At 39.6% G+C, this 24,972-nt stretch overlaps 1 protein-coding gene across 1 annotated transcript in view; it reads right to left on the reverse strand.

Annotated features, from left to right (window-relative positions):
- The window catches only part of PIGG (phosphatidylinositol glycan anchor biosynthesis class G), a 2,654,828-nt gene that overhangs the window by 1,728,609 nt on the left and 901,247 nt on the right, over nucleotides 1-24,972 (reverse strand). Inside the window, exon 7 of the mRNA XM_044060932.1 lies at nucleotides 14,570-14,787. Coding sequence (XP_043916867.1) covers nucleotides 14,570-14,787 — 218 coding nt within the window. The remainder of the gene's footprint in view (nucleotides 1-14,569; nucleotides 14,788-24,972) is intronic.

The raw sequence follows: 24,972 nt of genomic DNA on the forward strand, positions 1-24,972 counted from the left end.
GATTACGTAAACGTTCGCTTAAAAGTGTTAGAGTATGTTGTACTCGACATTTTAAGTGTTCGTTTATTTAATATAGACCCGAATTTATTGGGTCTACGAGGGACAGGTTCCATGGCCTCCGGCGACTCCCACGCCATACGATAGATCAGTTCCATGAGCTCGTCATAAGGCGGAGATACCCAAGAAGTGGAAGGTTGAGACCCAAAGCCTTCAAGAGCACAGACTCTTCCTCAGTAGGGGTCTTGGACTGCCAACCGCCTCTCTGACTAAGGATCTCTAGTATCTCTACAAAGGAGATATCCTCAGAGGGGGATCGAGGGGACCCTTCTGACTCATCTACGTCCGTGTCAGATGTCAAAGACTCCTGTGGGGAATCTAAGTGCCTCCTCTTGCACAGTCTCTTCCTGGGCACCTCCTCAGTGTGGGTATCTGGGGAGGTCTCAGAAGAGCAGGGGATGCCCTGTGGGGGTACTTGAGGCTTGAGGTCTCTACGCTTAGAGGGACCGGTAGATGAAGAAGCAGACACAAGAGCTTGAGGGGAGAGGGAAAGCTGAACCGATGCTGACGTTGTCTTTGGAGACAAAACTCTCCTCATAGCATCGAAGGTGCCATGGCTCCGATGAGAAGGAGTGGATAGATGCGAGAGTACCGTCCGATCCTCCTGCACCAAAACCCTAGGCTCCGAGCCCAAAGTAGGAGCCGAGCTCATCCGAGCCAAAGCCCCAAAAGGAAGAGTCGGCACCGACAAGTCGGTTCGACTATCCTCCCCGGATTCGAGGGGAGAGCGTTGGCTCCTAGAGCCCTCGGTCGGTGCCGAGAACATCCGAGTAGATGGAGCCGATAACACCGGTGCAGGTATCGGCTCCAAGGGTTCGACCACCATCGGTTCAATATCCTTCGACTCCGAGAGTCCAGTACGGCTTGGAGGAGGAGTAGACAAATCCAGTTTCATGGTCGTCGGGGCCGACAACAATTTGGCAAGTCCTGGTGCCTGTAAAAGCTTCTGCACAAGCCGATCCATGTCCAAATCTGAAAGGCTGACTGAGGACTTAGCTGAGTGCACCGAAGGTACTGACTGGAGCAGAGGTAAAGAAGGAACTTCAGAGACTGGCTCCAATACCAAGAGCTGGCTCTGCATCAAAGGTAAAGTCGGTTCCGATGACTGTGGAACCGATGACCCTCCTTTTTTGAGACCTTATCTGAAGACTTGGATTTTGAGGATTTGGAGGATGTACTAGTACCCTCATGGCTACTCAAAACTTCAGAAAAAGATTGCTGTAGCAATCCCCTGTCTATAAGTTTCCTCCTTCTCTCCAAGAGGAATCTTGAAGAAAAGGAGTGGCAAATGCTGCAGGTGTCTTGGAGGTGTTTAGCCCCCAGACAGTAGACACATTGAATGTGTCCGTCAGTGACGGACATTTTCTGCCCACAATCTGGGCATTTTTTGAATCCCGATTTAGGATGGGATTTCTCCTTATCATCCGACATCTTTAAAAGAAACAACAGTAAACTGCAAAAAGGTCAATTAGTAAAGTCCTTAGTGACTGAAAGATCCACAAACAACTAAGCCCAATCCAGGTACTATCTATAACAGTATTATATAGATACAAATATAGGGCTAAGAAGCCCAAAGAAAAAGCCTGACTATTATAAAGATTAATAGTAGAAAAGAAGGGCTAAAGGCCCACACAACAAAGAAGCCAACAAGGCCCTAACTTTTAAACTATTTATAAGTATTTAACTATAGAGTAAATATAAAAAGACCTAATACTAACACACACTATATTTTTTAAACAAAAAAGAAAACTTTTTATAGACTTGCTGTTAATTTTTCCCCAGAAAATGGTCCGAGCTAGCTGGATCACCGAGATCTCTCTTGCCGCAGCAAACTAGATCTGGGGTAATTCCAGCAGTGTATTGTGGGTTAAGGGGCTTGGTCTTGAGCTACTGGCAAACCTTGAGCTTGCTATCAGCCGTGTCGGAGCCGAGGAACGGTTCCGAACCCATCAGTGAGAATAAACGGCGAGATTTAACAACTTCACATCCATGCTCACCCTCAGCAGACCAACTGCCTTCTGAATACCTACAGTTATCTGCCAGAGCTATTGCCTACCCCATTTCCATACTGATCAATAGAACCATTACTGAAGGTCACATCCCTACCTTATGGAAAGTCTCCCACATTATTATCCCCCTCCATAAAGGTGGACACTCCACTGAGCTCTCAAACTACCGCCCCATTGCCCTACTTTCTCCTTTAGCTAATATCATAGAGAAATGTATCCACAGGCAATTACTCAACCACTTAATTGATAATAACTTACTTTTCAACTGTCAAATTGGCTTCAGACCATCACACAGCACTACCACTGCCCTCCTTTCCTTTACTGATTGCATCAACAGTAACCGCAACCATAATTATCTTTCTTCTGCTCTATTTATCAACCTGTCTAAAGCATTTGACATGGTAAATCACCAGATTCTCATAAACATACTACAATCTCTATCATTAGACCCTCTTTCCATTAAATGGTTCCAGTCCTACCTTAATAAACGACAGCAGGCAGTATTATGGCATAACAATCTATCCACCCACCTACCCGTTACCTTAGGTGTCCCTCAGGGGTCAATACTAGGACCTCTCCTCTTCTCCATATTTATTAACGACCTTCATCTTGCCATCCCCCAAGCCACATGCATACAGTATGCTGATGACTCCACACTGATATGCTCAGCCACTTCCATCCAAGGCCTTCACTTTTTTACTCAGAAGGTATTTAGCACAGTTGAGCAATGGTTCACACAGCGCTGTCTTCTTTTGAACCCCAAAAAAACAAACTCCTCCTCTTCAATCCTACTCAAAAGTCATCTCTTCTTAATTTCTCTGTGACATCCACCAATGGTACTATAATATCCCCTGATCCTACCACCAAATTACTTGGATTCACCATTGACAATAATCTAAACTTTGACATCCATATCAACAATGCTATAAAGGCTGTCAACAAAAAAATTGGCACTTTCTATAGGATTAAACCCTTCCTTTCCCCTACAGCTAAAACTACAATAGCTCACACTCATCAAATCTCTACACTCCTCTATGCCTCACCTATTTTCACCAATCTATCCAAGAATAACTTCAGTAAACTGGAAGTGTCATACAATAACATTGCCAGATTTGCCACAGGTAACCCATATAGAACCCACCATTGCATAAACTTAAAGCATCTAGGATGGCTGGAACTACAAAACCTGATTAAATTCCACCAACTAACCATTGCCTATAACATTCTTTATAACCCTTCCAATACTCCAATTTTATCTACCCTCATCACCCCCTATAAAAATCTGTGGTCCTTAAGATCAGCAGACAAACTGCTTGCACATACCTCTAAACCTAACAACAGAGCTGGGGATTCTCTCTTTTCTAATGCTGTTGGAAAATCCTGGAATCTTCTTCCCAGTGACCTCTCCTCACTCATCTCTTTACCACTCTTCAAAAATAGACTTAAACTTTACCTTAAAACACACTGGCTATGCCCTTGTACCAAACCTGACTAGTCATCTATCTTTTCCAACTGGGCTTTCCCTGTCCATTACTTCTCACCTACTGTTATACCTTCCTATTACTATTTTTATCATCTCTCTCTATATTACATTACTTCTATGCTCTGTGGATACTGGTTTTTAAGTTAATACTTTATCAATATCACTACAAAATTAACTTCTTTTTTTACTATTGACTTTACCTGTATAATGCATTGTACCTGTGAAATACATTGTTATGACTCTTGCCCTCAATGAATATCCTATGCTAACCTGTATGCTGTACTACATATGTTACTGTTGTATAAATATTTTTTTCCTATTTGTTATTGTTATTGTAGTTGTATGTCTTTGTTTATGTCTCGGAGCTTATCTCCCCGGGCCTCTACTGAAAATGGACATATATCCAGTTAGACTAGCCCAGTCAACAAATGTAAAATAAAATAAATAATAAATAAAAAAGCTGAAAATGTCACTATGAGATATAATGCATTGTGTTCCAAACTGTAGTGATTCTAAGTTTTAAGGAGAAGTAGAAGAAGCAGCAACAGGTATATTTTTGGTGATTAAAAGACAAGGAGTATGACAAAACACTGCTTCAGAGAGCAATACAGTAACATGCATTTCTACAATTAATGTAATACAGAATAAAAAAATACAATCAATAACAGAGAGAGAAAAAATCTAACAAGTACATGCACACACATTTGGTAAACATTTTTTGAGAAATGTAATGCATGCTACACTGCGAAGGTTATGAAAACTGAATCAGCTTTTAAAATAAACATCTAAAGTCATGAAGCTTGAAAAATGCATTGATTAATATTGCCACTTTAATGCAGACTTGACAGCAACTGGCAAACAAGTGCATCATAAGACACTTATTAATAAAACTGTTTCAGATGTATGCTTGCTCAAATTACTTGAACAAATGGTTTTAATTTGTATGGATTTTGAACCTGGGTAATAGTTCAGCTATAATGCAATTGTGCTTCTTTGATTTTACAGACATTACAGATAATATTAACTGATAGAAAAAGCCGGTTATCCAGTCTGAGAAAAACCCTGGAGACCTATAATTCTTTTTATGCTGTTAGGCATTTGATGAATCCTATGGGGCTGAGATGGGAACAAAGGGAAAAGTCAGAAATGAAAATGGCTGACTCCTAAATGGAAATTTAAGAACCTTAGAGACTGTTTTGCAATCATGATGTGTGGTAAGGGGTCTTGGAGGTCCAACCAGCATTGATGCCCTTACTGCAGACCTAGAAGACTGGACTGTACCTTGACCATGTGGAAGGGCTCTTCTGAAATGTACTGATTTTGGCCATTCAAGTCAATGATAGGCTTGAGAGGTTATTCAGATCCTTAGACTCCAAAAAGAATCCTGAGTGAAAGCCTTTCCATTACTAATATGCTGGGAGCTCATGGGTTATTTTTTTGTGATACTCCTGAGGCCTCTGCTCTTGTCTAGTCTTCTGATGGGGGGGGGGTCATCAGAAAGAGGAAGAGGTTATCGTCTGGGAAGGAACAGGAAGAAGACTGTATATCCTCTGGACACTATAAGTCTCATTCACTTGTCCCATGCAGTAGATATCCATGTGGACAAGTGGAGGAACAGATGATATCAACAGCCTCCAGAGTAGGATAATAAGGCAATGAACATACTGTGGATCTGCTGTCAAAGGAATGCATTACTTCTGACCATTTTGCTGATTCTGACCCCTCTGAGTTGTTCATCATTCTGAAAGTTGATAGAACTTCTGTGGCCAGTTGCAGGTCTCTTGTTCGGAGGTTGCTGCTGGCCAAATCTGAACTACAACTGATAAGTACTCCACTGTATCCTAAAGAAAGAACACTGTATAGATTACAATTTTACCCCCAATTACAGCAAAGCTGTTGTGCCCTGTTCTTGTTTCTGCAGTTCAGATTTTACCACCTAATCAAAAGGCAGGGTTCCATCATATGCTGTATTTATAAAACTGGCCTTTGTGCACTCAGCAGAATCAGTTACCCACATGCAGACATGGCATCTGATGGTTATGCCTCTGCCAGCCAGCCTTATTGAATCATCCATTGTATTATGAGCAAGGCAGGACATGGCTGACATCCTGGATGAGACAGATTTCTCAAGTTCCCTCTCTGACAACACCTACAAAGTCAAGGATGATTCAAGTGCTACGTCTCTCTGGGGCCTTAACATATGTGCCATATAGTTTGTTTCCTCTAGGCAGAAAGTAGAGGGTGAGTAAACTTAATTCACTTGGTAGTTTAAAACCAGCAAACTGTTTGTTCAACAGGTAAGCAACTTGACTCTGTGGGGTAAGAGCCTTTTTCAAGGTAGCAGTACCTACAATGGAGTCTACTATAAGGGATCTAGCCAATGAATCCAATCTTTAGGTTGTCAGAGGATTTTATCCTACCACTCCAGTGCAGGAGTCACCGCATCCAGGCTCTTTCATGCCAAAAGCATTTTGTCTGCTTCAGGAACTACCTAAGAAAATGACTTGGACAACTGGAAGACATCCTCCAGTATAAGCTTTGATAGAAATGTGACTGTCTGCGATCCATCTCAACTTATCTCATATAAGCATCTCCCCAAATAACGGTCATCTGGCTGGGATGGTGGTGAAACAGCATCTTCATCCTCCCCTGTGGCGAAGGCTTGTGACTCAGGGAGGGTGTGGTAAGACAGTTCCTCTTACACCTGGCCTTCCTTGCAGCATTCAGAGGGAAGGCAGATGAGAGGACACTGAAGAACAGGAAGAAGACAGAGATCCATATCAGCTTATCAAAACTGGAGCAGGCCCCCCAGTTGCTGGTACCCAGGCAACAGAGGGTGGGGGGATGGGTTTCATGGCAAGCATGTCTGCTATCAAGGCAGCAGACATGGTCAAGATCCATGACAGTGGTAGGCACATTCAGGGAAGGCTACATCACTGGAGCTAGAATTCAAATGAAGTCAACAGAACTGATGAAGGATTAAAAGTGGGACTGGCATCAATCACAACTACTGATGCCCCAAATGACATCAACTTTGAAATTGGTGGTCTCAAGTTCAGCTGTGGAAATGTCAACACAAGAAACAGAATGGTCGGTCTTGAGGGGCCGACACCGGCCATGACCCTGAAAAGCTGAACTAGCAATCCCAAAAGGACCTCAACATCAAGGAGCACAAAATTAACAATCCTGGCACTGATGATGTTGAGTGGACAGTGCAGTGGTGCAGCGGTAGAGTTGTCGCTTCACAGCAAGAGGTTCCTCAGTTTGATTCTTGGCTGGAGTGCCTTCTGTACAGAGTCTGCATGTCCTGCCTGCATTCATGTGGGTTTCCTCCGGGTGCTCCAGTTTCCTCCCACATAACAAAGACATGCGTCTGGAGTGTTTCTCCCCGGACCTCCAGTGAAAATTTTCTTTGTTCCAAGTCGGACTTTCCTGGTAAACAAATGTGAAATAAATATATAAATAGATGGCTGATGCCAAAGGCTGTGGCACTAAAACTGAGACCACAGATGACTCTGACAGATTCATACACATTAATACCACCATTGAAAAGTTGATAGTCAGTCTGATAGGTATCAGGATCTAGATGTGAATTGGTGAGGAAGTGTTAGGGACAGAAGCAGCAAAACTTGGGAAGAAAAGAGCCTACTCACCCTGATGTTTGTGGAGGAGGGGATCTGGGACAACACATGACATACTGACAAGCCTACCATGTCTTAGTATAATCAAGCTCTATTGAAGTAAAATGATGCCTGAATCTGACTGACCTTACCTTGTGATCAAAGATTTAAGCTCAGGCTCAGAAGCAACTTTGGAAATAATACCAGGTCATGTCTGGGACAGGAGCATCCTTCCATGCAATGAGGCCAGGAGAGACAGTAGAAACACCTAATCTAATATTCTTGGCTAGGACAACTGGATCTGGCTAAGAAAGAGTTACTTTTGATGCTCTTGATAGGTTTGGAGGGAGCAGAGGCAGAAGAAGGGAGAGAAAACCTAGAAGATTGGTGAATGGGGACAGATTTAATATTCTCAATCTCCAAATGATTTCTTCTGTTCTTTATGGTCAAAGGGTTAAATGAAGCAAGGCACAAATGTCACACGGTTCAGAAAAATAAGTCTCCCATAAACATATTTAAAATGCTTGTCCTGTGATGGAATGTGGGCCACAAATGAACTCTTTAGACTCTCTCCTTTGTATGTAATAACCAGAAAGCATGGCAACAACTCTGCCCCAAACCAAGTCTGAAACTCTGTTGAACAATTTAACAACTCATCTGACAAAAACACTGCCACAAACAAGTTATTTTTTTTTGACAAAAGCACAAAAGAAAACATACAGCAGCAGGGGAAATAGAACATTACACTATTCCAGTAGATGCCAAAGTATCTTGCTGTGCAGAAAGAACACAAGCACAACAGTATTAAAAAAGAAGTTATGTACTCACCATAACGTTCCATCTGTGTTGTCGATCTTCATTTATCCTTGACATATGGGACTCTGTTCCATGTCTCGGAACTGGCTCTGCTGTTATAACAGCTCACGCAAACCAAAAATTCCTGAGCCAAGTTCCTATCCAGAATGCCTCTCTCTAAATTACCTCAGATCGAGTTTGCAGCTATAATAAAAGACTAGGAAAAGGTAATACTATAACCATTGAAAGGCTATGTCCAAGATCATACCTGAGGAAACAAATAGCCAGGACTAAGATCCGTTCTTCAAGGAGTCTGAAGGAGGGGAAAGGAGGGTGGGGTGTCAAGGATAAATGGAGATCGATAACACAGATGGAACATTATGGTGTGTACGTAACTTCTTTATCTGATGTTGTCAATCTTCATTTATCCTTGACATATGGGACAGAGTCCCCAGCTACCATGTACCTTGGGAGGCCTTATGGAAGGATATTCCTTAGCATCATAAAACCAAATGATGCTCTTCCCTGGAGACCAGATCCACTTTGTAATGAGTAATAAAGGTATGTGGAGAAGCCCACGTTGCAGCTACACATATGTCGCCCATGGAAGCCGTGCAGTGAAAAACAGCAGACCTGGCTATAGCTCTTGTGGAGTTTGCTCTAACTGGAGCTGCCAATTTGAGTGTTTTCCTGTTGTAGACAAAGGTAACACATTCTCTTAACCACTTAGACAATGCAACCTTAGAAACTGGTTTACCCATGGAAGGACCTGAAAAGAAAATAAATAACTTGTCCAACTTTCTGAAATCTTTAGTTCTGTCGAGATAAAGATGTGAATGTCTGTGGACATCCAGTAGATGTAAGCAGTATTCTCCCTTGTTGGAGAAATTAGGGAAGAACAGTGGCAATTCAATGGATTGATTAATGTTAGTCTCAGATATAACCTTTGGAAGAAAGGATGGATTGGTACTCAGCAATACCCTGTCTTTATGAAAAATCAAATATGGAGGTTTTGAAGGTATTGCATGAATCTCTGAAATCCTCCTAGCAGATATAATAGCTATTAAGAAAAATGGTCTTCCATGAAAGAAATTTCAAATCATAGCAACCACCAGCTCAAAGGGGGATTACACCAAGGACTGCAAAACCATAGTAAGATCTCAGGGGATGAGGGATTCCCTATAAGGAAACTTTAACCTTAATATTCCCTTTAGAAAAGCCTTGCACAGCCTATGTGAAATTAAATATTGCCCTTCAAAACTGTTATGGAAATTAGAAATAGCAACAAGCTGAACTTTGATGGTAGAAGAAGAAGCTCCTTGTTCGAAGAGTGTAGACAAAAATTGCAAAACCTCTTCAACTGATGCTGAGAAAGGATCGAGTTTGCTATTGCATGCCCATATGGAGAATCTTTTCCATTTCCTGAGGTAGAGTCTCCTTGTGGAAGGTTTATGGGAAGCTAGCAAAATGTTTTGAACTGGGGAAGATAAGTTATTTCACCTGGCAATCAATGGAACTGGTGCAACCAAGCTGTAAGCTTGAGGTTTTTCAAGTTGGGATGAACTAGTCCCTAAGGCTGGTACAGGAGATCTGGATCCAGGTCCAGAATCCATGGACATTGAAGTAGATAAGGCCAAAGAAAGGGGAACCAGACTTGTCAAGGCCAAAATGGGGCAATGAGAATCACTTTGTTCTTCCACCTTATGGCCTTCTACAAGAAAAGGGGTATTAGATGAATGGGGAGCAAAAGGCATACAGTAGTCCCGAGGGCCATGCATGAAGGAGAATATCTCTCGGGGACTCCCGAGTTTGGTTAAAAAACACAAAAAGAAAAATCTAGCAAAGCTAGACTTTCCACTGTGTGATACCTTAAACCTCTTGTATCAGAGGCAACATAGAATATATACAAATGTCCAGATGTAGAGGATATGGCTTTACTGGCCTGAAATTGTCCATAAATAGACTTAAAAGTAAAAGAAAAAGTCATGGGCATTCGGAATTGCCATTTAGCTGAAACACCTGATATCCTTATAGGGTAATTTGCATATATCCCATGTTTCCTCTGATACAAGAGGTTTACCTTATCACAGTGGAAAGCCTAGCTTTGCTAGATTTTTCATTTTGTCTTTATTATCCCTGTACCTAATAACGCATGGTGGTGTATTTAAAACCATAGATCTCAACCTTCAATCTCCAAAATGAGGAACACTAGTCCTCATAATGTGAAACAAATGGGCAAAATGTGGAACACATACTAATGGCTTACTAACAACATCAACTAGGAAGGCCATAGGATGGTTAAAATAAGCTGGTTTTACTTATAAAGAAGATCTTTTAATGAAGTAACATGATTAATTTCTATTTACCATGGATTTCACTTAAAACAATTTCTAACACTGAATGTGTGACAGACTCTTTCAATGTGGAACTTTGAGAAACTTCGAGGAACATGAACTTTTTAAGACCCCAGATGAGGTACGTTCCTTGTAATGAGATACACTTGAGAGGTATGTTTAGAACTGGTGGTGGACCATGTGCTTTTTGTTTTGATATCTGGTTTTCCATGCACCTTAGAACTTGTACAAACATATACAAACGCTTGTCCTTCATATGAGACATTAAACCAAGGTCCCATCTGCTTGAGATGGTGGTAGCTCAAGTGGATGCAAAAAGATCTCAAGGCACCTATCAAAAAGAGTAGAAGTTCCCCAATGCCCTTGTCAAGTTTTCCCTATAAGTATAAATACCTCCACAGGTCTCCCCAAAAAAGAGGTAACAAGCCTAGTGAGGCTAACTCAGTTAACAAAGGAATAAATAAAATATATATTTAGGTACAAAAAGATCACATCTTCATACATGTGATCTTCTTCAAAACAGAAAAAAAATTAAACAGTTTTCTACTGTATTTTAATTGTAAAACTCCAATAGGACACAGCAAAGTCTACAGCAAAATGTTGCTAATGTCCTGGCTCAATCAAAACATCCTGCTTTGACACACAGATGTCACTGATGGGTTACTTGCTAATGAGTTAAGTGCCTAATTGGTAAGCAATTGTAAAACAATTAATTAACTGGCAAACCATTAGTTCAATGAATAGTTTGTAAAAAAAACTGCCTTCGGTATATTTAACGACTAATAGTTTTCCCCTACACACTATTGAAAATGTAAAAACAGAGCTTCTGGCTATTCACAGAAAAAAAACTGCTAGTTTCTTTGAGACCACTCAAAGGCCTCATTCATTTGAGGCAAAGGTTCCAGCCAAAACAATGCAACATCATGCAATCACTGCTGACTTCTGTGCAATTTGCAGAAGTTTAAAATTAACATTCGCTAGAAAACCACTAAAAAGAAATTATTTTTCCAAGAAGTGATTGCAAGTTTTATGATGTGATTTTTCTTACAGGTATTTTTTTTTCATTAGCTAGCATATATCTTTGCATTTGACATTTATGATTGATTTTTTTAAAATGAAAGACATTATGTTATATAACTTAGTGTTCTAACTGTGTTATTAAAAAATAAATAAGTAACTAAGTGAGTGAGTGAGTGAATGTGACAGGCCTAACCAATTAAAGAAAGATGATGGGAGTCTATAGTACCCCACAGCCTGAATGCATTATTTAAAAATCAGTAGGACCTGCGTTTATCCATGGAACATCTCTTAGTTTAATCTCACTTTACTAAAAGGAACCAAAATCAGTAACACCTACACTAAACTGCAAAAAAGTTCTCAAGAACTTAGTCGTATCATAGCCCAAATTACAATCAAAGCTGGAAACCAAGATGATTGTATGGCAAGGGCAATAAACGGAGTCATTATAATAAAAAAAAGTAATATTAAAGTTAAAATGCTGTCTTATTTTAATTATGCCACACACCAAAGTAACATAAATGTCTTCCAATCCAGAAAATGTGAAATATCTGGTATGTTAAAACAATACAATAAAATTTGAATAGTGCATTCTGTCTATAAACTGGATCACACCTGACAGTTTCATTTATAAAACAAAAAATAAAAACTATGAAGAAACGGAATTTTTTCACTGAGCAAATCTACACAGAAAGATGAAATACAGCAGTCACCTAGTAAATACCACTGAATGCAAACTTTTGTAGCTTGCATTCTAAGATGGCATCATGAAATTACATGCATTAAATCACTTGACATTCTCATAGCAGTGTTCTAGGCTACGAAAGCTAGGTACCCTAATGAGCATGCATTAAAATGATCTGTAGCAATTACTCATGTTGACAATTGCACCTAGAGTTTCAAAGGATACTAAACCCTTTAGACTTGGATTACCTAAATCTCTAGCAAAGATTGATCTTCAAAATCCCAACATATTATTCACAGAGGGACAAGTGCCATGCTATAATTGCTTTATGGCCTACTACGAAAGTACAATATGCGGCATGAAAATCTCCATTCTAATCAGTCCATTTTAAAGCTGAAAACCCTGCATATCACACATTTGCTTTCTCATTGTTTAGGAAAGAGATGCAACTACAGAAGATATAAAAAGAGAGACAGAGTACTAGGTATTCCAATACTGCAAATGGACACCTGAATAAAAGGCTGCCACACCCAGTACTGCAAAGCCTGGCAACTTAGTGATTACTCAATATGTGGAGTTTTACTAAACATAACAGGGGAAGCAATACTCTCACAGTTGCTCCTTTTAACTGATGGGTGCTTGGGGTTTTGGTGAGGGACTTGTCCACTCAAAGATATTTTTTTATGAAACCCCAGGATTTTCAACAGATGAAACATGTGGTGTTTAATGGGCAACATCTTGATCTTGATATGAACATCTCTTTTTTACTGTGATGCCAGTTAACACTTGCAGATTGGTCAGAATTTCACTTGGTGAGTGATAAAGATGGCAAATTTAAGAAACTGTACACCATTATGCGCTGAAGGTTACTTTGTTTATTTGAAATCTTTTTTTTTTTTAATCTCTACTGCTTGCAAGCCAACAAATATTCCTTTATGACCATCATCCCAACAGCCACCAGGGTTTTCTGTTTAACTTAACCCCTGGTTATCCCTAGCTGCAGCCTTGTACATGTGGAACTCACACAATGTCACAGGTAGAGGCATGCATGCTCTCATACATATCTGTATCCCTTGACTGCAGCATACACAATTTTTATGAAAGGACACCCTCGGTCCTTTATGCTGTGTTGCTCTCACACCATGTCTCCGCCGTGTATTAGTCTCACAGCAGATCACTCTGCCACTCCCTTCCTCAGGGAAGACAGGTTACCAGAAGACATAATCCGCTATGCTCTAGATGCAGCTCCTTCAGTACCTGAGATGCTAGCTGACTTCAGGTCACGTGCATCACAGTCAGAGCTTTAACAATCAGCTCCACAGAGGGTAATGGAGAGTGATTTGCAGAACATCTACAGTCCTATTCACATCTGAAATCAAATATGTGGTATAAATAAAACATGAAACAAACTGAAAAAATAAACAAATGGCAAAATACAGTACAACAATAAAAAGTATTTTTTTTGTTAAACTATTTTTAATGACAAATTACTTTTCTTGCAACAACGCTCTTATGACTGCAAATTAAATACATCACTGTTGTGACAGCCAAGGGAGGTCACAATAATCTCTATCACTGAATAAGTAGCTGGACTGTTAAGATGGATGTACTGGTCTCCAGAATAGATGTGTAGAAACTGGACTGTGCAATATAATGATCAGGGTTATTAAAATACATACTTGTGCATGTTGCAGCAAGTCACTCTGCAAAGAAACAACCACAGAAAAGTCTACAACAATCTACAGCCTAGTCTCCCATACCGTATAACAAAATGAATTATGAAAAATATGTGGCATTACTGTTTTGCAAGTGATACAAGACATAACGTGACAAACTAGTTTATGACCAATCAGATTTTCAATATTTTAAAATTTCATATCTATTCTTTCTCAGTCATCATTCCCAATATTAAGGTCAACTTGGTTAAAGTATACACATTTATGTACTACCACACTCAACCAAAACACATTATGGCAACACTTAAAAAAATATGAAACTGATCAGTTAAATATTTTTTTGAATATCACTAATAAAATGTAAGAAAAGACAGTGACTTGCAGGTAAGGCACAGTACCTCTAGCTTAATATTCTTTCTAGTTCAGTCTCTAGAGGTAAAGGGTAGATATAGTCAAAGCCTGGGAATTAGAATGCCTCTCATCCTGTTAATTAATGCAAATAATTTCATTAGTGTGATGCTGTTAGTGCTGATCAAAAAATGATTATGGCACACTGGGGCACCAGAATTAAAATTCTTAAACACACCATTAGTAGCTCCCTGCGGAGAATAACACTGATAAATTAAGCTGGGCACATATTACCTGGAGTAAAATAAAACCACTGTCTTCAACAAGCATCTGTTCTTTACAATGATGGCATTAAAATTGGTTTCAGTTACTTAAGGTGAAGGACATTTAAGTGAAAGTCTTAAGATGTGCAGCTTATCACACACACACACACACACACACACACACACACACACACACACACACACACACACACAGCTGTAAAATTCTTAAAAGCGTTGACAATACAAAGCATGCTCTTTTTACCTGCAGTATTATAACAGCTCCCACAATCATGGAGTACAGATCATATTGTGAAAGCTGTTTACTAAGTGATGAACTCATTGTTCTTAAAGCATCCAGGTACTGCTGCAAAACCTTCCTTCCAAGATTTGTGAGGACTTCAGAGGTATTTCCCTCAAGATACAACTTCACCCAGCTTCCATGCAACCTCTCAGATACTCTGAACATTTCAAACCCAGGATCTGTTAAGAAAGAAGAAAAAAACTGTGAGTACAGCACAGAATACTGAAAACTCCCAAGTGTGATTTATTTTGTCTACCCTGTACTTATGGAAAAGTAAAGGTCAAGAGATGCATGCAAAGTAGTCTCTCAACTCTATTCTCCTGACATTCCTGCATTTTTTTTTCTTTCACTTATATGATTCTCCAATTGGACTTGCTTTGTTTAAAAATATTTAGCTACCATTTTTTTAATAATTAGCAAAAGAAAGTTTAAAACAATTTAAATAATGAACATTTATGATATCAAAAAAGTCACTGTTCTTTACCCTCTGTTTATAAATATTCCCTGCTACAATATGCTTCTTTTTATATAACTGTGCAAGTAAGGCACTATGGTGCAAGACAAATCCATGAAATATAACTTTAAATGAAAAAGCTGTGTTGGTCATAAATATATTTTTTTCAGAAAAAGACAGAATATTAATGCAGTTCACTGAAAAGACAGTACGTGAATTTATACAAATGAAACACTGATGGAAAGGATGCTTATTTGGTATCCTAAAATCAGTAACAGTAAATAAAGTTGAGACAGATTAGAGGATGGTTAACAAAACTTGTTTGAAAGCAAGAAGCAAATGTATGTACAATAACTGCAGATTTTAACAGTTTGGGCCCCAAGATTGGAGTTAATTAATCATTAGATGGAGGAACCCCTTCATAAACTGCTTGCTTAAGCTACACTTATTGTAAGATTTTCCTCTGCCATATCATGTCATGAATCACTAATGCAACTGCTGCATGTACCTTTACTATACAGTATCTCAAAACTAAAACAAAGTAGGCTGAGATAAAAGACATTATTAAAATGGGAATAAGAGCCAGTTCCTTAGCCCATATGGGAAAATGCTTTTATTTAATTCAGAGTAATACAAGTGGCAGATTTTCAAGATGTGATAAGATTTCTGAGCCTGATGTTTGAAAAGCCATGAGAAAGATTTAGTTTTATCTGAGACATCAAAACCTGAGGGAGAAATTGGCTCCTCTTAGTGAAATGGGAACAGAGAATAAGTGAACCCAAACAGAAACTCTTACTAATAAGCTCTTTTGGATCAATATAAGTTAGTTAAAATAACAATACAAATAATACTAGAATTCCTTATACAGAACTTCTTCAGAAGATGAAGAAGTAGTGAAAAGGGGAGAACTTGTACATGTGAACAAGTCTCTTCAATGCAGGGAAAATAAGTCTACTTCTGATACTGTGGGGTTAACAGGAAAGAACGAACCCAATAAATGTTGCCATTTCCTTACATGGTGGAAAACTTGACCAACAGCTACACAGAGTGTCTTTACAGTGCAAAGTGAACATGAATGTCTACCATAGGATATGCATGTTGTCACAATGCATTTAAGAGGCTAGTTTCTTTCCCCTGGAATGTGAAATGCTATAATGAACACATTTCAGTACAGTGTTTACTTCTAAATCCAAAATGTTTCTCTGTACAGAAAATATGACCAAAGTGCTATTTATTCCTCAGCCAAAAATGCTTTGTTGTGTAGGGATTAAGACCTGATCCTGCAAATGTTTTCAGGAACCATACTATCTTAACAAAAATGATTCTCAACAAAAATGGATTTACATAGTATAACTAGCATAAAGCCTCTCTCAGTTCCAGGAAGCTGATAAGAAGGTTCTTTTCTAGCAGGATCCCTTACATAAATGCTGACATCACACTTACCTGGTCATAAGATCTCATAAATTAAAGCTCAAGTACATATCATAGGATCGCAGGAGTTTACTAAGCTATCGCCATGGAGGTCATTTCAAGCCTAGCCATTTCATCCCAATGTAATACTATAGATATGCTAGTCAATACCCAGGAATGCATTTAGTAATGACTGCCCATGTCCAGGACGGTTGTGGGTGCTATCCCCGCTAAGAATAATAAGAATTTACGGTGCCCCATCCACTCGTCCAGGTTCCTCTTGAACAGTGTCATAGAGGTGCTCTGTTTTACATTAATTGGTAGCCTATTCCAAAGACATAACAGTCACTGGGAGATATATCTGTCCCTCCAGCATGTCCTGTTATGTCGCAGGCCATATTTAGGTACCTGGAATAGGTAGCTCTAGTACCATTTGATTTACGGATATGCAGCAAGTTCATTAGGTTTGAGTCTGAGATTGCTCTGTAAACCAGGCATAAGTTTCCCCTACGAAGTCTATATAATACAGAGTATTGCGACAGGGACTTTAGTCAGTCTGTGAAAGGCACATGCTGGAGGCTCTGGATCTTCTTTGTTAAAAACCTCTGAGATCTCTCCAATTGCTGTAGTTGCTTTGTACGGTACATGCCGAGCGGGGTATTATACTCAATTATGGGCCAGATTAGTGCCGAGTACAGAGGGGTTCTAACCTCCTTGCTCTCAAGTCAATGCCTTTACTAATCAAGTGTGCTATGTAGAAAGCCTTCCTTACTATGGTAGACACATGGTGGTCGAAGTTAAGGTTGCAATCAACTTGTGATCCTAGAAACCTTTACCAAGGGTACTTAGGGTATTGCTCTTGATTTGATAGTGTGAAAGGACATTGTTTTTGCAGAAGGAAATGATGATGCATTTCTTTGCATTCATTTTGAGACTGTGACTAAGACACCAGTCGTTGGTCTGTGTAAGACCCTCCTGGAGTATACTGACATTATTTGGGGATTCAATAATTGCACCCAGTTTTCAGTTGTCCGCAAACCTGGCCAGCCACAACCCCCTAGTTTTCACCTGAACTTCTGAGAAGTAAATACCAAACAGTAGCGGGTCCAGCAACGACCCCTGTGGCAACCCACTGGTGACAGGTCTGCTGGTTGATATGGAATCATCCACTTTGATAGTGTGTGTCTGGTTTGTGAGCCAGTTGGCAACCCATCTTACAACAAAAGGGGTTTACATTCAGTTTGCTAAGTTTATCAGTAATGTCAGAGTTTGGGATTGTGTCGAAAACCTTAGCCACGTCAAGGTATGCTGTGTGCACAGATTTGCCCTCGTCAATGGCCCTGGACACATTTTCAAACAAATCCACCAGATTTAACAGGCAGGATCTGCCCTTGACAAAGCCGAATTGGGTTGGATCCAGGGCTTGGAGGTTGTCTATGTCTTTATTTATGAGGTCCACAATGATACATTCCATGGCCTTACAGATGAGATTGGTCAGGCTTATGGGTCTGTAATACACCGGGTCTGTTGCTAGGCCACCTTTGGAGGGGAATAACTGTTGCTGTTCTCCATTCCACAGGAACAAAGCTTGTGGTTAGGCTATGATTGAAAAGGTACTTAATGGTGATGCTAGTTCATGTTTTAGCCTGTTTAGAAGACAGCCTGGGATGCTGTCTGGTCCCACAGAGGCTGTGTTTTTTTTGCCTTGGACACGGCTTTAATGATCTGCTCTTCAGATATGTAGGGTGGGGGAGAGATTTGGGGGAAGGTTTGTGATACGTTTGGAGGGGATAAGGGAGTGAAATTTTTGCCAAACCTATCCACTAGCAGGTTTCCTCTCTCTGTGGGGTCAGTGTGTGTGATACCGTTAGTCACTAGTTCTGCACATAGGCTATATAAGTAGCTGTAAAAGGCCTTTTTATACAAAAACTGAGAAAATGGAAGCTCTGTTATATGGATATTGATAGTTCATAGATTCATAGATGTGTACTAGGCTAATGGCCCTGGCGCCTTTACAAGCCTAGGCTATAGAAGTGCCCTGGCATTGTGCCGCTCAATGTTAGTTCCCAGTGCCTCTATCAGGTAGAGCCACTGAAGTGATCCCGGGGGTGAACTTTCTATTTCCCATCCACTCATCAAGATTTCTCTTGAAGACGGCTAGTGAGGTGCTCTGCTTGACATGTATGGGAAGTCTATTCCACAGCATAGGCAGTCTCTGGGTTATGAACCTGTTCCTCCAGCATGTTATGCTGATTGTGGTAATGAGGTTGCGGTCTCTGGAGCATGTGGTGCAGAGGGATTGTGATTTCTTTAGATGTAGCATTTCTAACAGAGCTGGGTCAGACATGGCTTTGTAAACTCAACCAGAGATCGCCTCTTAGTAGACGATATGAGACAGGGAACAGCTGGAGTTTTTTGAGTCTGTCTATGTAGGACATGTGTTTAAGGCCTAGGATCCTTTTCCTGAAGTAATTTTGTGGCCTCTCCAGCTGTTGCAGGTGTCTAGTGAGGTGCATGCCAAATGGGGCATTATACTCTATGATTGGTCTAATGAGGAAAAAGTAGAGAGAAATGATGACCTTTTTCTTCCTGGATGCAAAACCCTTGGTAATGAGATGTGCCACATAGACAGACTTTCTGACCACAGTGGCAATGTGCTGGTCGAAGGAGAGGTTGCTGTCAACCTGTGTCCCCAGATCTCTTATAATGCCTTCAGTGGGCTCCCATCGATATGGTAATTAGTGGGAAATTAGTTTTTCCCAAAGGGGATGACGACGCATTTTTTGGCATTAAGTTTAAGGCCATGGTTTTGACACCAGTCACTGGTCTCAGTGAGGTCTTTCTGTAGGACGTCTGCATCACTTGGGGAGTTAATAATGGCTCCCAGCTTGCAGTCGTCTGAGAATTTGGTCAACCAGAGTCCCTCCGTGTTGGCCTGGACTTCTGAGAAGTAGATGCCAAACAGGAGAGGACCCAGTAAGATACAAGCAGTTAAAATGTTTAGTCCCAACAGTCTTATATACAGGTCGGGCATATTTTTCAACCAGAGGAGAAGTCGTGGATAGTAGTTAATAAAGAGCTGAAGAATTTTATCTGGGAGGGGAAGAAGGCAAGAGTCAAGTGGGATAAGCTTATTCTACTTCTTCTTACTCCACTTTGAATTATAGTTTTCTGTTTGTGCTATATATAGTACCTTTAACTGTGTAGCTCTGAAATACCCCTTCAAATCAGGTAATCCCAAACTGCCATGTTCTACTGGAAGAATCAGATTATCCCACTTGACTCTTGCAGTCTTTCCCTCCCAGATAAAGTCCTTTAGCTCTTTATTAACTGCTATCCACAACTTCTCCTCTGGGTGATAAAAATATGTCTGACCTGTGTATAAGACTTGTTTGTCTTTTTGGCTTTTCCCGGTTAGGGGTCGCCACAGTGGAACTCCAGTCCGCTAATGATTGGCAGTAGATTTTCATGGTGCCGAGTTGCCAGCCCGACGCCCAACCTTCAGCGAAGGCATGCCCATTCACGCATGTCTTTCGGAGGCCACTCGACTGTGGGGAGGACATGCAGACTCCACACAGAAGGCACTGCAGCCAAAAATCGAACAGGAGAACCTCTTGCTGTGAGGCAAAAACGCTACCGACCTGTGTATAAGACTAATGGGACTAAAACCATTTTAACTGCTTGTATCTTACTAACCATATAACAAAAGCTTCCATTTTCTCAGCTTTTCTATTATTTTTTGTTTAGTCTCTTCCCAAATATCCTTAGCTGCCACACAAAAATCATTTTTAATCCATACTCCTAAATACTTCATTTTATCATGTCCCCATAAATATGGATATTGCTGAACCAATTCATATGTGGGTACATAATTTACCACTATTGCCTTTGTTTCAGCTTTATAAATTTTGTATCCCAAAAAGATATGAAACTGTCTCTAAATGTTCCACAACACTGTAATGTCTCCTCCTGGTTTCCTCAGGTATAAAATAATCTCTTCTACAAATAGAGCCAGCTTTTCTTGACTACCATACCAATTATATCCTTGAATTTCTGAGTCCCTCGTTTTCTTTGCCAGTGGTTCTAAACATAATTCAAATAACAAAGGAGAAAGAGGACACCCCTGCCTGGTTCCTCGCTCAAGCAGAAATTCCCTGAGAGGACCCCACCCACTTTAACTTTCTCCTATGATCCCTCATATTGCCTCCTAATCAACCTTATAATTTTTTCAGGAAATGCAAATGCTTTCATTGCCCTACTCATAAAGTCCCAACTCACTTTGTTAAGTCCTTTCTCTGCATCAAGGCCCACCAACAACAATGGTATTTTCTAACATTCTGCCTCCACCTAGATCATCAATATTCTGTTAATGTTGTCAAATGTTTATAAAAAAAATAAATAAATAAAAAATAGGTTAGTACTAAGCTAACTGCCCTTGCAAGCCATTTTAAGCCTAGTCAATTATCCCTTGTGAGACTCAAACCCTGCACCTTGTGTTTGTAAGGCAAACACCTTAACATTAGGCCACCCTGCCAACCCATAAAGCCACACTGATCCATATCTATCCATTTTGGCATTAATTTTGCCATTCTTTTAGCCATAGACATGAACACTTTATAATCATGGTTAGTACTGAAATGGGCATGTATGAAGCTGGATCTGATGGATCTTTACTCTTTTTAGGTATTACAGCTACTACTGCTTTCTTCCAGGATGTTAGTACTTCTCCTCCTCTTGAAATAACATTAAACAAAACCTTCCAGATCTTTATTATTTTTTCCCTCCTAGCTTCCAAACATCCACAAGGAATACCATCTGCTCCTGGGAACTTTCCTGTAGACTAGTTATACATCACAATTTTTATCTCATCTCCTCCTATCCTGTTTCCATTTGCATCTTCTCTTGATTTTCATATTTCTCTGCTTTATACAGACTTTCATAGAATTTCTGAAATGTTTCTAGTACCTTTATAGGATCTCTTGTTACCTTCTTTGTTATGGGCTCCCTAAACTTGATAACAGTCCATTCTACTTTCTGTTGCCTGAATCGTTGCACTAAAAGTTTTTGTGGTCTATTGTAATTATCAAAAAACAGTTGCTTAACACAATCTTTCCAAACTCATGCATATTATCGAGGTAATCCCTTACTTTCTGCTTAGCATTCGGCAGTTGATCCTCTTCTTCTTCTGTGAGATCCCCCTATTCTGCAATACTTTAACACTTGTCAGTCCCTCTAAAGAATTCTTGTTACTTCTTAACCATAGCTCCCTTTCTTTTATTCCCACCATATTTTTAAACTCCAACTTTGTTTTATGCCACTCACTAGCTATATTTTCAGAAGTAAGTTCTATCCTCTCAGATACCTCCTGAATAATCTCCACTACCCATTCCTTAAATTCCTCTCTTTTCAACAGACAGGTGGAAAAGCACCAGTGTCTCATTTTTATTTTATTACCCTGTGTTTTTATTTTAGTTATTATTGGCCCATGATCTGAAATAGTTATTGGGTATGTATCAATACCTTCAATTAAATCAACATGTTCCTGTGAAATATAAATTCTGTCAGCCTGGCCCCAGTTTTTATATCTTGGGGAGTAATATATTAACTCTAAACTCCTATTACTGAATTCACATCTTCCATGCCAAACATGATCATAAATGTCTTCAAAAATCTACCCTCCCTTATTATACTTTCCCTTCTGGGCCCCCAGACACATCTTCACTAAAAGTCTTTTGGCTTCTCCCGGTTAGGGGTTGCCACAGTGGAACTCCGGTCCGCTAATGATTGGCAGTGGATTTTTACGGTGCTGAGTTGCCAGCCAAGCCTTCAAAGAAGGCACACCCATTCATGCACGCATCTATCTGCATGTATTTAGACATCACATCTTCACTGCTGCACATTAAATTTCAGTCCCCACCTATAAGTAATACTCCTTGTTGAAAGCTGATTATTTCTCCCAGAATTTTCTTAAGCTCCATTATAGCAGTTTTAGGTGGAATATAAATACATGCCAGTGTAATCCTCCTCTCTTGCCAGTAGCCCCTTGGCACCAGAAATCTGCCATTATTATCTTTTTCATCCTCTTCTATCATATTGAGCTGCTCTTGTAATTAATATAAGCACGCCTCTTCTCCTTTGTCCCAGACATTCTGCTGAATAACCATCCTGAAAACCTTTCTTTAAATGTCTCCTGTAACACAGCTATTTGCACACTACATTTTTAATATAGTTCACTATTCCTTCTTTTTTGTATTCATCTGTGAGACTATTGACATTTAAAGACATTACAGAAATCATCACTGTTATTAAAAACTTGTCATTCTTATGTATGACACCTTTTTTTGTTAAATGTCTAGTTTCAGCTTTTGTGTTACATGTATAAGCTGTTTGGCAAGTTGAACTTTTACTGAGCTATTTCTTGTCATAGCCATTTGAGCCTAAGTTACATCTTACAAAATTTTTTGTTCTCAAATAAAAGCCGACAAGATCTGCAAATAAACAACACTGCTTTAATAAAATAAACCCCCAGTAAACGCTTTCATCTTTCCACATTAAATCAGAGACTTCTGGGCTACATGGTGGTGATTTAAAAAGTTATACTGAGGAAAGGGAACCTCATTGGATTTTTAAGTTCTGTGATGACAGGCAACTGGGTATCAATGAAAAGGTCTCTTTAAGACCAATTTTAAAATCCAGGGATTTGCGTAAGTAATTATTTCTTGCAAAATGATTGGCTTGCTGTTATTTGCTATATGTTTAAATGCTGTTAGACCTCTTATTTTTAACTTGTCTGAAGAACTTTTTTCAAAAGCACTTACATGTCTGTTTTTTATTAAAAATTAGTTTTGTTTCAGCCCTGGCTCTGGGATTCCTTTCTTACTTCTGAAAGTCACTGTATTTTAAGGATTACCCAGCTTTTTGCCTGTTGGAGATGTTTCTCTTTTTTGAGTTGTTTTGTATTTTTCTTCCTCAGGGGCCATGGCAGAAGGTTTCAGAGATTCTGCTGCTCTGGATTTTGGTTCCAATTTAGTCTCTAGAAGGGCTATGGATAATGATCGCTTATATAGGCTGCTACGTTTAGAGGACAATCCTTTGCTTAACTACAGTTCAAATGCTCAAGACTAGTCTGCACTTCAACAGCCAGAGGGGAAGGTACCGCTGTTGCAAGAAATAAAAGGTATGGAAAATGATTTATATAAACTAATGTGCCTACAATGGCAGAGACTGCACATGGAGGCATGTTTGTTCCATCCCATTATTCGCAGAAGTCTGAGAATAACTTTAATGCCTACATATGGTGACAGTTATACTGATTTACCTTCTCAATGGCAGAAGCTGAATTTAGAACACAGCTTCAATTACATTTGTTTCCTTACTGATTTTTTTACACCCTTTGAGGATTTATTAAGTTCTGTTGAAACAAGGAAGCAGCACTTGTTAAATAATTATGATACTGAACCATGCCTGGCAGCCTTTGGTGAGATAGTAGATAATGTCTCAGCATATGAAAATAGACTTAAAATACAAAAAAATGAAGACGCTGACCCGAGATTCTAATGACTTTGTATCTGGGAATGTGTTTACTTAGCCACGATTCAACGAGCGGAATGATGATAATAAGACTACCTCTGAGAAGTTACTAAGTGCAGAATCAGGTGTGCCAGTTGAAAATAGTATAAATTCTGCTTCTAGTGTTTCAGCCAATGACTTGGCTTCAACGTCATCGCAAAGACCTACCGTGATTGATGACAAAGTAGGAGGGACTTCCAGTTTGCAACAGCAAGACGTTAGAAGGAAAGTTCCCTCTTCCCAACAGGTTTTTGGGGATTTAAAACTACTTTTACCGATGAAATGAAGCAGGATGGGAGAGCGAGAAAGGGAAAGGAGCCCGAGCAGAGGCAGGAAGAGGGGTCGTCAGCATGTCTAAGAAATACCAGGTACAACGCTCAAACATATATGGAAGATGGTGCAGAGTCCCAGATTATTAATCGTTCCAAAAAGGTACTGTCTTTAGCTGAAATGTCATTGCTGGAAAGAGGTTTGACTTTTATGCCCACAGAGAAGTCAGATTTTTCTGAAGTGCTGACTAATTTGAGACTATTTATTAGAAATGTAGCCCTAAAGTTGCATTTATTAATAATGACCTTTCTTCAAGTGTGAATGTTTAAAAAAAAGTGAGTTTGTTTCAACCACCTGTAGACGCTACTTTAGAAGTGTTCTGTAGAAAATGTGAAGATTTGTTTCATTTGTTTTCAGGATCACATCTACCTTACACTAAAAAGTTTAAGGGATGTAAATTTTATAATTTCAATAAGGATGAGAAATCAGCATTACTTGCTCTAGAAAATGATATATCATAATGATGATATAGTTAAAAAAGCAGAAAAAGGTGGTGCTACAGTTTTGCTTGATCGTGATTATTATGCAAATTCTATCATGCTGATGCTAAATGACTTTTCTGTCTATGACAAAATTGATTCTGACTATATATGGGATGTAC

Source organism: Protopterus annectens, chromosome 2.part0 (assembly GCF_019279795.1).
Source record: "Protopterus annectens isolate FY-2018-M chromosome 2.part0, PAN1.0, whole genome shotgun sequence".
Taxonomy (NCBI): domain Eukaryota; kingdom Metazoa; phylum Chordata; order Ceratodontiformes; family Protopteridae; genus Protopterus; species Protopterus annectens.